Here is a 16526-nt window from a genome sequence, read left to right as displayed (position 1 = left end):
CCTCAGTGGTGTAGTCTACTTGATACGCAGGTATACGCCGTATACCCACTAGGAAAGGCCAAGGATTTCCGTATACCCACTTAAAAAGCGTGATGATACGTAACTATATCGTTTTGTGACAGAATTTCCATTCATAAATTCACCCCGTGTTGCGAACACAGACTGTGGTTCACTAATCACTAACGTTTTTGGACCATTGGGACTTCCGTGGCCTGTGATCTGATCTCTCACCTACCAAGGAGGAAAATTAGTTGCTTGCCGGTGTTTTTTGGAGCAAATTTGAAATTAACTAACTAATGTAAAAGATATGAAATGAAAGCAGACTCAAACTACACTCTTTGCGTTTTCGGAAGCCTGCGGCTAAAGCTACAGCAGCTTCGGGTGACATTTCACCCACAACCCGAGTACAAATGTATTTGGAAAGCTTTGTAAACTACCAGTTCATTCAGTTCATAATATTCTGCAGTGAAAGAGTGTTGGTGATAGAACTGAACAAATGTTTGTTGTTCACTCTTAAATGTACATTGAAAATTGACAGCTTATAAAACCTGTGCTCCGGTCCCATATTCATATAACATTTAAGGCGAAATGTAGCTCTTAAAAAGGTATAGTTCACCCAAAAATTAAAATTTTCATTTTTCAAAATATGTTTTGTGTTAAACAGAAGAAAGAAACTCACAGTTTTGGAACAAATTGAGGGTGAGGAAATAATTTTCATTTTTGGGTGAACTACACCTTTAAGAGCTACATTAAGCCTTAAATGTTATATGAATATGGGACCTGGAGCACAGGTTTTATCAGCTGACTGTCTTTTGTTGCTTATAATAAATTTGAATGTTTTTAACACATAAGCAGTCTTTAATAATGCTCTAAATTACACGTAGATGCATATTTTATGCATTAGTGAGTGTGGTGGTGCCTAGGTGTCGCTCTAGGATGGATGCGTATGGGGGGGGGGGCACAGTATACTCACTACAAAAAACTAGACTACACCACTGCTTCTCCTCCTTTCTGTTATTTGGGTTGAGGCTTCGGAATACCTCCCTGAAAATACTTTCTGCAGGTTGGGATGTCTGACTACAGGATCGTAACACTCAATACTGCTGAGCAGGGAGTTGCCATCATATCTGTCAATGGGTTTAATTCATAGTAGCATTCTTGTAAAACTAAAATGGACCAAAAATGATTGATTTGTGTTTTATTAATATCTTATTAGGTAGAGGAAATGTCTTGGAAACTAAAAGTAGCCAATTAACAAAACATGTAACGTTAATGGAGTCTGAAAATGCAGGTTATGACTTAGTAAATGAAATTGGAGCAGGTGAAGGTAACAAGTTTTAAATGATCTGACACCACCCCTCTTTTATGATCGCTCCAATTCACTAATTTGGATAATGTGTGTGTGGGGAAATTGGAAATTGGGAAACTTGTTCGCAGACCATACCTGTAGTAACCATACACACTACAGAAACTAGTCAATAGAGATCAGGTTGAAAACTGCTGGAGTATTGTTTGGTTGTAAGATTTGCTTAATATGCCTTCAAGTATTATAACAATAAAACATTGATGATTGTATAAACCTTTTAATAGATTATATCTATAACAGTTTCTTTAACAGTTTAACAGATTATAACAGTTTTTTATCAGTGAGTGCAGGGTAGGCAGTGAAGTACAATAGCTCTATCCAAACTGATCCGAAAATGTTCAAAATGCTCATGACTTCTGTGCTGAAGTCATGAGTGCAAAGCAAGTGGAGAGACGGATGGAGCTGTTTAGAGGAGGGAGTCATCCGTATAGCCTCCTAACAGGCCGTAACGGAACTCCTGCAGGTTGGATATGCAGTAAAAGTGAATAAAGGCTGCTTTAAAGACAGGGTCTCCGATTTTTGAAAGCCAATGTTGACATTTGAAATCATCAAAACAAACACACCAGTAACCCAAATGGGTCCCACCCCGTATTGATAGCTCCGCCCACACATACATACGTAACCCAGGCAACTAATGGAAAGAAATGTGTCTATCATAGCTGAAGGGAAGAACAATACGATTGCAGATAAACAATCAAAAATGACACACAAGCATAATCATGCAAAGGACGGCATATATTAGTTCTGTGTAACTAAGCAAAACCAACGTTGCTCACCTATCGAGAAGGAAAAAAGTGCCTCGGCGTCTTAAGTAAATTTGGCCACGTATTCACAGATTGGAGTTTTCCGAGTCAATAACTCCTGAGCTTAACGCTGTTACTAGCAAAACGCAGTATCTGTATCTGTACATTACTACGATAGAAAAGAGGTGTTATTTGTGTAGTAACAGCGTTTAGCTCAGGACTTATTGACTCGGGAAACTCCAATCTGTGAATATGCGGCCAACGTCCTGCTCCTTCAGTTCTCTCCAGCGCTGGAAAGCTGATCCTATATTAACACGGGTCCTATTTCTTGCCTTATCGTAAGCCTTTCTTCACTTGTTTGTTTTTATCCTCCTTTTCAATGTGAAAACCGCTTTCTGCTAATGTCACACATGCGCACTGAACACTCTCTCCGCCGCATATTGGCAAACCCCGCCCCCTTTTGCTCATTGGCTACACGTTTTGATTTTTATTTTGATTTTTGTTTATTATTCGGCCCGACTCAGTTTTCTGAAGCATTTCTCAAAAATCGGCGACCCTGGCTTTAAGCTCACATGTAATTGTCTCAAGAAGCTGTTAAACAATTAATAAACTTTATGTAAACATTTTTTAAAAATTCATTTGGTAAAGTCTACAATTCTTTCAGAGTAGAAAAAAAACTCTTTAAACCTTTAGTTTTCTTCACTTTTAGTTTGCTTAGTCAAAGACTTTAACACACAATCAACATAGGAAATACAACAAAATCTGATCATGGCTCTCGTGCAAATCCATTGGGACTTTAATGAGACCAGTGATGTACATATTTTATTACACTTGGTGGTAAACTATTCAACTTACAATTAGGTCAGTCCTGGCACCATACATATTGCAAAACATTACACAACAGCAAATGTCGTTGGCCACTCAAAAAAAATGAGCATATATGTTTATAATACAAATAATTAACAAATATTCAAGATCGTTTAACGAACATTTATGTAAATTCATACATTCATTCAGATTCACGTTTGAAAGCACTTAAACAGAAAAAGCTTAATACACAGTACATACATGATCGTGATGTTCACGGTATCTCAATCCCAATGATGTACACCAAGTAACACCCCCCCCCCCCCAAAAAAAAGAAAAAGAAAAAAAAAAGATTTCTTATTCACTGCTAGCATCTTAGCTAGCAACAAAGCTGGTAACGTAACTGTGGCTAAGGCTGGAAACTTCCTCGTTTGAAAAAAAAGATCACACCTTTTCCTTTACATTTCTTTCTTTCTACTTACTGTACCTTTAAATGTGAGGCAAGGAGTGGGGTTATTACTTCTCTTTATATAGGCTGGGAGAACAAATAAAGAAGGAAAGGACAGTGAAGACATATTAGTGCCAACACAGAAACCTTGTACATTGTTCATTTCCAGCCAGAAGCAGTGGTCTTCCTTTATATGTCCATTTTTTCAATGTTACATCATATTCTTATGTAGGAAAGCCAGAAGACTTGTGGTGTGATGTGTTGAAATATTTGCCCACAAATAAGGGCAATAAGGTATAAAAACAGCAGCCACTGAAGCACACATTGTGTTCTTCTGCATTTTTAGTCTTTAACACATCAGTAGTTTAAAATATTGCACTTTTTTAAACTTCATCCATATGAACCTCAAATAACCTCAGACACCACAAAATCACAGGGTAATGGATGGAGAGTACAGACATTTTGGCAGACAACAGTGTGCGCCCATCACAAACATGGCAACACAACCAAGGTCTGAAGTTAAAATTATGCAGTAATAACGAAACAGGCGTTAACGTTATCTGAGTTTCCAGGTTGCATCCTCTTCCATGCTAATTACACGTGGCACATAGTCATGGCAACTTATTAGGCCAGTTATAGGCATCAGCTGTTTCTGGCAGCCATATGCTTATTTCTCTCTGAGCACACAAACCCCTGCATCACAGCGTTGCGTAGCCATGGAAGTCACTACCTCCCAACTGTCTAGTACAGGATCGTAACACTCGATACTGCTGAGCAGGGAGTTGCCATCATATCTGTCAATGGGTTACAAAAAAAAGAGAAAGCAAGACGTTTAGTTAGTCTGCACTTGTACTATAAGAAAAGCATGAAGTGAAAGAATATACAGTCAAACCCCGAAATTATTCATACCCCTGGCAAATTCTGACTTAGTTACTTTTATTCAACCAGCAAGTTTTTTCTAGATTAGAAAAGACACAGGCGTCTCATAGAAGATAAAAAGACAAATGTACAAGAAGCATCATTGTGGAAAAAAATTATTACTCATCTTTTATTTACATTTGAACAAAAAGTGGCATGTCCAAAATTATTCATACCCTTTGCAAACTGTCACAGTCAATGGGAAAATCCAAATATCTATACTATTCCAAACAGTCCAAGCTGTTTTAAAGCATCCTAATTACCCTGATTCATTGGGAACAGCTGTTTATTCAACTCAAAAGGTGAAAAACAGAAGCTCTCTGCTGTTGGTTTGTGGAGAGTCATGGCTAAGACAAAGGAGCTCACTGAGGGGTATGAATAATTTCGGGCTTGACTGTACATAAAGAGATTATATAGAGCATGTGCCAATTAGCTATGACTTATACAGATGATAACATTACAAAGAGTGCATTAATAAAACCCTGCAATTTAAACTGTAGTAGCCTCAGTGTTTGTCTACAAGAACGCTACTATGTATTAAATCCTACACATTCAGAAATTGAGCCTGGTGGGCATAAAACAAACTAATCAACAAACCCTGCAATGGCATACAGTCGTCCCCTAAGGACAGTGGCTCCAACATAGCAGCGTGGAGTAGTCATGGGGGCCACAGTAGTCCAATAGTCTGTCCGGATATTATAAACCTCTACAGAAGACAGATGAGCTGTGCCATCAAACCCTCCAACTACATAAATGTGGTCATTTAGCAGAGCCACCCCTGCCCCTGCAACACAAAATACAAGCAATACAAAAATGAAAAACATTTTCTATAATGAAGCAAATAAAATGAACTAAGAACTAAAAGCTAACCTGAACGTTTGTTGGCCATGGGAGTCACACTGGTCCAGTGGCCAGTGTGTGGGTCATAGCGTTCCACAGAATTAAGGATGTTCAATCCATCATAACCACCTGTTGTCAAATAAAAAAAAATAATTTATTTTTTAATAATTTTTTTAAAATAAAATTAATTTATTAATTAATTTGTTTTATTTTTGTGCTGCCCTCTGGTGTCTTCTCTTGTACTTGACATTTGTTTTCAGGATGGCGGTTCCCGGAGTTAATATGATGAAGGCTCGATAAAGGACTGCCTGGATCCATGATTGAGGCCTTTTGCCTTTTCAAGCCATCGTGATTACTTTGTTTGCGTTGTGCTTTAACATTGCTCATTCGTTTGCTATATCCTCTAAATGTTAATTTATTTCATTTATTGTTGATTGTCACGTCAGAGAGAGAAAGATTGTAAGTTTGTGTTCAGAGTGCGTTGAGCCTGCGAGTTTTGTTTTGTTTATTCTTTTAATTGATAGATTTGTTTGTGCTTGACCCATGCCTGATATTGACTACGCTTACGGACAGTTATTTTGAATACCTTTATTATATTGTTTTTTTGAGAGGGAGTTAGGTAATTAAAATTGTATTTTATTTTCTTTCATTTTGGTTTAGTAAGGAGAGAGGTATTTTGTTCTGTTTATTAATTTTGCCTTGTCCTCCCCTGAAGCTTAAAACCATTGCCAACTAGTGAATAAAAGATTGTGAGTTGTAATATCTCTGAATTAAGACTTTCATTTGCCCTTTCTGTTGTGACTGACCCCTAGACGGTCGTAACAATAAACACATACCACTTTTGTATTTTGTGTCTATGCCCAATAATCAAAAATATTCTTACTAGATTGAACTTCTCCACTGTGAACACTCAACATACCCAAGCAGTAGATGAGTCCACTGGCCACTACAAGCCCAGCTCCTTCTCTGGCTGTCTGCATATCCCCCAGCATACTCCACTGATCAATGTTCGGGTCGTATCTCTCCATGCTGGTGTGCCGCCGACTGCCATCAAACCCCCCAGCCACATAAATCATATCTGTAAAGGAAACATGGACTCTGAAGTTATGCAACTTATTAGCTAAAAAAAGTTTTTTTTAAACAGATAAAAGACTACTGCACCTCCTAGTGTAGTTGCTCCTGCCAGGCCTCGTCGAACGTTCATTGTGGCAACGGTGTACCAAACTCCATCTTCATCTGCTGTGTAGTCCAAACACTCAACTGAACTGAGACGTGATCGACCATCATAGCCTCCAATCACATACACACGGTCATTGAGGGCAACAGTCGCAACATAACGGCGTTTTCGTGCAATGTTCTGGAATATTTAGGGAAGATATTTAGAATCACAAACAATCATGCAAGGATATACTGATTGATACTTTGGAAGTTCCATAGCATAAGATAAATAAAGCATGGCTTAAGAATGATTTCTTAATAACTCCTGAACATTTTGTTATTAGAGAAACAAACATCCAACATAAGAACACATTTTCCTTTGCTACATAGAAACCTTCAGAAAGATTGGGGTCTAATGTTTTAAAAATTGGATTATGAGTATAGCACAATAGTCTTTTTGATCCTGTGTACTTGAGATAAAAATGAACTGTAGTCAAAGAGGTACTCTTTATTCATTGGACTGTCACTTTTCCAATAATACAAAAGCTATAAAATATGTTTCCAATCTTGAGTGCAGCCCATTTCATATCATTTAATGTTTATTTTGATCTAAACTTTCCACAATGTCGAAAAATAATGTAGAAGGATTCTTTGATTTTTTTCCTCCTTTTTTTAACCTCCTCCTTCCAAAGACCTTTAACTTCCAGAAACACAGGAAATACAGCACACAGAGCAATGTAAAGATAATAGAGGATGGAATGACGACAGCTCCACCCTCTGGCATGCAATTCACATGTGAGACACAAAGTATGGAATGTTTTAAAACCAGCCTATGGTTTTATGACACCTGTAATGCTTTAGCTACACATTTAAATATCTTGGCATGTTTTGAATATCCACTGCATCAAAAACCCTGGAACCAAATGGGCTCTGGTTGTGACAGGCTACAATTATTAACATAAACAAACAAACAAACAAACATATAAATGAATGAATGAATATTAATTAATGAAACACTGTGTCCTGCAACGGATATAAACAGTTCTAACTAATCACTCACAGGAAGAAAACTCCACTCTTGGGTTTTGGGATCATATTTCTCCACAACGTCAATGGGTGACTGCTGACTGCCAAACCCACCAATCACCAACAGCACTTCTTTGGCACCTGAAACCAATTAATTTCACTTAGTTTCAGGAAAAGATTTGTCATTGCTTATGCTTCTTTTTCTATTAATTTTTTCTTGCACAAAGGAAAAAAATACACTGTATGGCCAAGAGTAGGTAGACACCTAACCATCATACCCACATGTGCCATCACTGTATGGGCTCACGGCTCTGTGCATTTCATTCAAGATGTTCTACACCAAAGTTTGAAAACCATGTCTTTACGGACCTTGTTTTGTGCACGGTGCACTGGAATGCAGAAGCATGCTTGAGCCAGGCCCAGCAGCTCTAGTAAAGGTAAATGTTTCAGCATACCTAAACATTCTATATAATTTTGTTGCAGCAGTTTGGTGAAGGTCCACATACGTTTTTGGCCAAACAGTTCATATACAAGTTTACCTCTGCTTTAATGAGTAATGCAGAACTGTGTGTAGATACAGACCTAGTCTGGGTTGCGTTCGAGGCCCCTGCATTTCACTGCGTAACTCAGGCCTCAGGTGAAATTTCTTGGCTTCATCCACAAGGTCTCGACAGGATAGGCTACAACGAATAAGAGGCTAGAGAGAGAGAGAGAGAGAGAGAGAGAGAGAGAGAGAGAGAGAGAGAGAGAGAGAGAGAGAGAGAGAGACACACACACACACTCTCATTGCAGGATATGCTAGAATCCTCAAGGTATATTGGTTTGCTATTTGCAAAGCTAGTGGAATATAACAGTAATTTTGCTAACTAATATGCAGTTTTTAATAAAACATTCTTGTGAATGTGTTGCTAAAAAAAACAAAACATTTTAATTGGTGACAGCATGTGCTATTCTTTAGCATTTCTGTACATACCAGCTAAACATTGACCTTACTAAAGCCTTATTCACAAAATGTCATTTTCTATTTAAACTTGATTAAATTATTTATTTAAAAAATTAGAAATTTGTCAGAACTTACAGTCATCAGGTCACTGGGAGGTGAGATCAAACTTTTCCAACCACTAACCACTGTACACCTAGCCTTTAAGAATTTTTACTATTGATATTCACTTAAGAATGTATATTATTTAAGGTCTCTCCCCAGGGACCACTGGCTAAGAGGTTCACTACGTGTGAGGAATAATAAAAGATAGCAAGAACTAGTCAAGATGATTAAAACATGGCAGTGAAGCTGACCTCAGAGTCAATAACGTCAGTGATGTAGCGTGGTGTGAGCAGAGGCAAGCGCACGTATTCTAGCATGTCCGCCAGGTATGGCTCTCGTTCTTTCCTGTTGTGTTTTACCCAATTTAACACTGCTTCAAACACTGGCTCCTCAGAGTCCACCTAAGACACATACACACACACAAACATGTTTGAGTAAGGATAAAGACTATAAATCTTATCTAATTATCCTTTTATCAGATAGGAGGAGAACAGTATTTGAAGGAAGAAAGTATCAGTCAAATGTGAATACTAGATAAAGAAGAAAAACAGGTTGAGGAACACAAGGATGTACGAAGTATATTTACAAAAATTCACACTTGAATTTCACGCCCAAATTTTTTTTTTTACACAGACAGATTCAAACTTGTGAACCACCTCAGACTGTTATACTGGCTACATGTGTGTGTGAGTGTGGTTTGTAAAGAAGCAAGAATATACCAGCTCATATGATGAATCAACCATCTTAAGTAACTGTTGTCAAATAGATGATGAACATCATCGACTACAATGTAAATTTCATGCATCAAACACTTCATACATCAAACTATTTCTATAATTTGCCATCATCAGTCATGTCCAGACTTCTGATGTACAAACGATTCCACTATCCCCAAACACAGGTATTCACCATGATTACTTGACTGAAAGCTGAAGCCTCTTCTTGGATCTGTTGTACTGAAGTCTACTTGGATATGCATTTATATAAATTTAACAAAGGGCCAGTAAGCAGGAAGGGTTTTTATTTCCCCCAACAACACAAGCAACAACAAAGGTTTAACAAATGATGTCCTGTTTTTAAACAGTGCAGTGGTTGTATTCATGAGTTTGTAACGGCTCAGCAATAACTTGTCATTGGTAATCCAATGGTAAAGTCTTCTCATATATGAATAACATTACTACACCATTTGTACGTATGGACTGCAAAGCTTTTTGAAATATCCATGCTCACACTGTGTATGGTCTACCTGAATTTCATCACATTTGACGAGCTTTTCCACTTCACTCTGACTGAGGAGCATGAACTCTTCATGTTGCACCACCTCAGAAAAGTGCTTCTGGGAAAAAAGATCTGCTGCCTGCATCAGATCAACGCAGTTATGTGTGTCTGCAAAATCTCGGATGCCCAGACAGTTGGATGGGTCTAGCTGACTGTTGAGAAAATCACAGCAAGCCCTCTTCACACCTGGAGGAGAAAGAAAAAAAATAATAAGGTTTTTTAAAAAAAAAGAACACAGATGAAGAAAAGAAAGGAACAAAAAAAAACAAAAAAAGAAAAAAAAACAAAAAACAACAAAACAAGAAAATCAAGAAAATGTAAACAAGAAAGAAAGATATGCTTCATTCTTGGATAGACTTTCATTATACAAGGGTTTACTAATTCATCCATAGTATTCAATTTCTGCTAGGCATAAGTACTTACCTACAAATAACCCATGAGTATGCCCGAAAGCCCTATTCTAGACATGGCAAGGAAACCCAAGGAAAATCAGAGCCCACATTATGTACCCAGGCTGACAGTATAACAATTTAAACAAATGCATTATTCACTGTGTGCACAATTTACCCAAGTAAGCTGCCACATGCGCTTAAACTTACCAAATGCAAATAACTAATCGCTGATTCTTTGTGCTTGTAGCAACCATTAAATTTTATACCTGTGATGTTCAAAGTGAGACTGTGTACCACCTAACCTGCACTGAACTAACATAATTCCATGTGCAAGGCAAACATTTCACAATTTCTACTTGTAGAAATGGAGAGCGGTTAAACAGTAACGATAGCTTGCAGTGGATCATTTCCTGTTGTTTGCTCAAAATTACAGACTTGTGCTCATCTCCATCATGCAGAGCCCACTGTGCTTCTGAACAAAGAATTCTGTACAAACAGATCACCTCCAGCTAGCAGCTGAGCACCATGTGGCTGCCATTTTCCCCTTAAGATCCCAGTTTAGATTAATACACAATTTAGTCACTGCATATACAGTCATAAACATCAAATATAAGCTCACTGAGCTGTTTTTTCCAATCTTCAACTGTCCAGTTTCAATTAGCCTGTGCCCACTGTAGCCTCGGGTTGTTCCTGGCGGAAACCTGGATGTGGACTGATGCTTTTGTAGCTCATCTGCCTCAAGGTTTGGCATGTTGTGCATGCAAGATGTTTTTCTTGGAAGAATGCTTTTTTGTGTAAGAAGTCTTGCTAAAATCTTTTGCTATGCATCTGTCTGAGTGTATGCACTGAGCTGATGCCACATGATGACTGAGTAAAGAATTACATCAATGAATAAGAGCCTTATTAAAGTATGAGTTTAGTGCATAAAGAATGGCTGCGAGATATACTTTGAGATTTATGGTGAGAATGGGAAAAAGAAACACACTTGAATAAAACACAGAGAAAAGGTTTCAGGTTTCAAACAACCTTTACACAAGGTAGTAGCCCAGTATAGATTTGAATGTATATAACGGCTATTTCTACTTTTAACTTTTTTTCACCTATGCCCAGATACTTAAAAAAAAAAAATAAAAAAAAAAAAACAGACAGGGTGACAGTACAAACTACATGATGCTGCAGAGTCATGTGGGGGGAAATTAACCTGTCTATATCATGTCTAATGTTGACAATTCCCTCACAGCTTGTTTAGATAGCTATAAAATAATGACCTCAGGAAGCCATTTTGTGAGTGTTTACCTTTGAGTTGGAGCAGGCAGGCAGCGGGAAGCAGCTCCTGTACATTCTCTACAGTAACCAACACTGTCTCTGTGTAAACAAAGTCCAAAAGGATCTCCATGGTGGAGGCTGTGAGACCCTGAATATCCACAAAGGACTTCCCCTTCTCTGCCAGCTAGATGTAAAAAAGAATAGAGGACAATTGTTCAAATTCAGTACTTTAGATACTTATATAGCCGAGATGAACTCCCCAATCTGATATGTTGGAAAATGTGAACCATTTTTGTACAATGGCATATAACAATGGTTAAGATGTGGGACTGCTGCTCTGAAGGTTGTGAGTTCAAATCCCAGGACCACTAAGCTGACACTACTGGGGACTTGAGCAAGGCCCTTAAACACTCACCTAGTTACTTTTATAAATGAGATAAATTAGTTATATCACTCTGGATAAAGACGTCTGTCAATGCCGTAAAATGATAGGCTGCGTTTTTCAAGGAAAAGAAAGTAAGACAGTGAAAGAGAGACTAATGAGGAGATGACTGTTTATCATGGATATAACATGACAACAGGATATATATGGAGTGAGAACAGGAGCGCACTTGTATTTTGGCTCGTTTCACAACATAAAATCTAACAATAAACTGTTAAAATGTTACAATAACAATAAACTGTTAAAATTAAACATTATAATCATTAGCAAATCTCAGGGGAATAAGTGGAACGACAAACTCCAAACCAAGCTGATACACTTAGATTACACTCATGCACACACGCATGCACACACACACAAACATCTGCATTTCAAAGCCGAGTACATCACTGCTCATGTTATGAAAATAAAACATTAATTTTTTTTAAACATTTGTGTCGCCTATTACACTGATAAACAGGTTATAGTGGATAGTTTTTTGGGAAATATATTTTAAATAAATAAATTTTTCTTTGAGAAGGTCCACCTTTAAGAAAAATATAAGCAGATTTTAAAGCCCTGCCCTACTGTGCTGCTACTAATAATACACATTTTCCTCAATTACTTCATATTACTCAAATTACTTCAGCAACAAAGAGACTTACTTTGAGCAAATAAATAAGTCTGAAAAAGTAAGATATTAAAAAAAAAAAAAGGAAAAAATTTATTGAAAAATGTTAGTCCAGGCATTAGCAGGTTATTTGTCTATCCTATCGTTAATAGTCACATAAAACGCATGTTTTACATGTTTATGTTAAACCAGAGCAAACTGGTTTCCTATTCTTTGATAAGCACACTACGTAATTATGCAACTGTGGTTCTATCTTGGTTTATTTCTGACGACTAGATGTTTCTTGGCATGTGCATTTACAGCTAGCAAACTGTATCTTCTGTATTTCCATTTACGGCATTTGACAGAAGCTCTTTTCCAGAGCGACTAAAAAAAGTGCTTTTAAGTCTCTATAGAGAACACATTAACACTGGTTCACTAGGTTACAGATTTAGGATACCACCAACCTTAAACTCTGTTCAGGTTTTTTTTAAACATAACACAATCAAGGGAAAAAGTGCTAGTTCAAGTATTTCAGGAAGAGGTAGGTCTTCACCAGTAGTTTGTAGATAGCCAGTGACTCAGCTGTTCGGACATCTAGGGGAAGTTTTTTCCACCACCTCGGTGCCAGAACAGAAAAGAGTCTTGCTGTATACTTACCTCTTACCCTGAGAGATAGTGGGACCAGTCGAGCAGTTCTGGTAGCTCTGAGGGTGCGAGGTGCAGTGCAAGGAGCGATAAGAGCTTTGAGGTAAGAGCGCTGATCCATTTTTGGCTTTTTAGGAAAGCATCAGTGTTTTGAATCTGATGCGTGTAGCTACCGGAAGCCAGTGGAGGGAGCGCAGCAGTGGGGTGTTGTGTGTGAATTCAGGCAGGTTGAAAACAAGTCATGCAGCTGCATTTTGCATCATGAAATAGCGTTCACAGGTAGACCTGCCAGCAGTGAGCTGCAGTTGTCCAGTATTGAAATGGTAAGAGACCGAACAAGTACCTGGGCAGCCTGTGTGGACAAAAATGGCCAAATCCTTAGAGAAGAAACACATTAGCAACATGCGAGGAAAAGGACAGTTGCTCATCCATGGTGACCCCAAAATTGCCAGCTGTGACCGGAGGGAAGATCAGATTGTTGTGCAGGGATATTGCAAGACATGGGGATGAATCACCTGTGATGATCATCTATACCCTTTGACTTTAACTGTCGTGCATGCAACAAGACAATGCAGCTATGAACAATGTCTGTGCAAATACAGTTAAAGCCTGTCTGTGGGTTCTCAGGGGTGCCCCAGCTTACTGTAGGTTTCCACAGGGAACACGAGTAAATACCATAAATTGGAGATGGGTGTGGTCTATGATTTTTGTCAGATAATGACATATTATCTGACTATATTCAAAAGCTGTCAAGCAGACAACTCTTTATTGTGTACATAAAGAGGTAAAAAGAAAAAAGATAGATGTTTGCAAATACAGTGTAAATACTATCCATCACTATGATTCAGCTCCAAGGTTTCAGCATGCAAGCCCATGAGTACAACTAGCATTCAGGTGATTCTCACCACCCCTAGTGGTTAGCAGAGGTGAAACAGGTATGAGTCTGGAAGATTTGTATTGCCTTAAATAGAAAACACTAGTCATTTCAGACCAGTTCTTTACTACAAAGTAGGGTCAGATTTTTCTATCCTTTGTGCTTACCTCACTAGTGAACATGGCACAGAAATAATCACTACAGGCTGCCAGTACAATGCGGTGGGCAGGAAAGTCTGTGTTCTCCACTCTCAGGGTGATGTCACACAGAGTGTTGCTCTTCCTCAAGGCGTTCATGGCATTCAGGATGGACTTGGCGTGTGAATTGGTCATGATGTCCTTGGGCGCCATGACAACAGGCGATGGAGGGGAGCGACACTTCCACAGGCAGTGCAGGATGGTGAAGTATGTTTTGAATCTGTGTCCATAAAATAAAAGGGTTCAGTGAAAAATGTCAATTCTTTCTCACATGCATTCTGAGTACAGCTCAGTGTAAGATGCCCTAATTTCACTATGTCTACTTTCAATATAATAGCAATATCAGAGACCTGAGATTAGAGCTGTGATGAAACAGGTTTTAAGACAAGTAATTTTCCATTTTCATACAAGATGTACGTTGTTTTGTATATTTTGACGTCATTAAATAAGTCATTGGAATGGAAATGTGTCCAATTCAATCCGATCCAATCTGATACTGATCAAGTAACCCATCATGGAAATGCTGGGTATGAGGCAGGAATACACCTTGGATGGGTCACCAGTTGATCACAGGGCACCATACACACATCCACACACATTCACACCCAGGGACAGTTTATCATAGCCAATTCATATACTGCTCTGTTTCGCGAGATGGGAGGAAATCGATAGAGACTTGTACAAACTTCTGACACACAATAACCCCAAGAAGTCCCGGAAATCAGCTGCCATACAGAACCTCTAGAAGTATAAACCAAGAAGCATAATCACATACACAGTGTTTGAAAGGTCTCATGAACAAATAATAAAGTACATAAGGGGCTTTGTTGCATATGGCCTGATTTTTGTCTGAACATTTCTGTTCATCCTTGAGTGGACCTCATCTTTCTGGTCCCTAATAGGTAAATAAAAATAATAAAGCAGGGCATCCCAGAAAATTACACCACTGATAGTATAATAATTACCAACACAGTCACTGATATAAATGCCTAAATGTAGTTTTCAAAACTATATTAAACCTTAAATTATTTTTAATTATACAAAATAGTTAAAACATAACAAATTAGCAATACATAAAATAAACAAAGACAAACAATAAGCTGTCTGTCTAGACTGAACGTTCACCAAGTCGTGTCCGAACTTAAATAGCTAGCTGGTTACTCAGAATACTTTATTTAACGGTATACTGTTATATATCAAGCTCATGACATTAATATCAGTGTTATTATATAAAGGCCTTGGGGTTTCCATGGCGCAAATGACACAATTATAGGACGTTTACCAGTTACGAGTTAGCAGATAACCAGTGCAGACTGGATGTAGTCCGGTTAAGGACACAGCAGGTCCTGTATCTGCTGGACATCAGCTTAGCCTTAGCTAAAGCTATCTACCGATAACCTACATGCCGCTACACACTAGCCTGTTGCTAGCCACCACGGAAGTGCCTAATGTAACCATGGCTACAACACGAATAAATAGTATATCTTTATTAGCTACTGTGGTCACGTTACATGAATAAACAGCACACATAAATCAGTTATACATACCAGCAAGGGCAGAGAGAGACACACTCCGTATCAAGTGTAAATGTAGCTAAGCGTTAGCGCTATACCATCCGCCCATAGAGCTTCATATTCCAGCACGACTCATCCTCTGTCCAAAGAGCCAGCTAGATAAAACAACACCTTTAAGCAAAGTAATTAAGTGTGTATTATTCCTTCAATTCTTTAAACATTTTGAACTGAAAATTCCAAGTAAAAGGGGTAAAAGTTGGTGCAAGTGGTAGTGAACCGAGCTGCAACTTCTCCTCAGCCAAAACACTGCACGTCACTACGTAACGAGATGAACGACGTGAGAACGGCGCCGCCCTATTCGACAGGTCAATTTTTTTTACCGCCATCTTTGAGAGGTTAAGGTTTCACCGCCATCTTTGTGAGGGCAAGTTTCCACTGTCATCTTTGTGAGGGCAACATGCCTCCTCTTTTTTTTTTTTTGCGCTATACAGCCTTTTCGTTGTAATAGCGCCATCTTCAGGGCAGTTTGATACAACGTATAATTGGCTTATAATTGGCTTCTCACGTTTTATGTGTATGGAATATGGAGCACATCTTGCACATGAAAAAATTAAATTCATCGAATATTCCAGTTATAACAATTGTTACAATATTTACAATTTTGAGCTCTTTACTTTACACTTTTGTATGACTTTGCTTTTTTATTTGTTACATGCAAATAAAGCACCATTAACTAATTGGAGAAGTGGTCACAGGTTACTGTATTGGGCTAAACAAGCGACACTCTTTTGAAGCAATGATTAAATATTGTGATTGTGTTTTTTTAATAGACTTCATTTTTTTATTTCAGTATTTATTTATTTATTCCTTTATAAACCTTGTTTTCACTGATTGGTATTTCCCTGTTCATTTTGAATATTAAAAAAAAACAAAAAAACCCTAGAATTTATATTTCTATGAATATTTATATAATAA

The 16526-nt window shown here is 38.1% G+C and overlaps 1 protein-coding gene across 3 annotated transcripts; it reads right to left on the bottom strand.

Annotated features, from left to right (window-relative positions):
* Positions 1–2872: 2872 nt before the first annotated feature.
* On the bottom strand, positions 2873–15887 carry klhl12 (kelch-like family member 12). Of its 3 annotated transcripts, none has more exons than XM_047823143.1 (12): positions 15585–15887; positions 14008–14257; positions 11318–11471; positions 9598–9815; positions 8603–8752; positions 7889–8003; positions 7341–7447; positions 6284–6479; positions 6042–6200; positions 5153–5251; positions 4880–5066; positions 2873–4158 (listed from the first exon to the last, which is right to left on the bottom strand). In XM_047823143.1, the coding sequence occupies exons 2-12, from the start codon at positions 14188–14190 to the stop codon at positions 4032–4034; spliced, it is 1695 nt and encodes a 564-aa protein (XP_047679099.1). In that variant the 5' UTR covers positions 14191–14257; positions 15585–15887; the 3' UTR covers positions 2873–4031. The 3 variants fall into 3 exon arrangements, with proteins under 3 accessions (XP_047679099.1, XP_047679100.1, XP_047679101.1); XM_047823144.1 differs by lacking the exon at positions 15585–15887 and adding an exon at positions 15320–15481; XM_047823145.1 differs by lacking the exon at positions 14008–14257.
* Positions 15888–16526: the final 639 nt, after the last annotated feature.

The sequence above is a fragment of the Tachysurus fulvidraco genome, chromosome 14 (assembly GCF_022655615.1).
Source record: "Tachysurus fulvidraco isolate hzauxx_2018 chromosome 14, HZAU_PFXX_2.0, whole genome shotgun sequence".
Taxonomy (NCBI): domain Eukaryota; kingdom Metazoa; phylum Chordata; class Actinopteri; order Siluriformes; family Bagridae; genus Tachysurus; species Tachysurus fulvidraco.
This window is presented reverse-complemented; position numbering and strand designations above follow the sequence as displayed.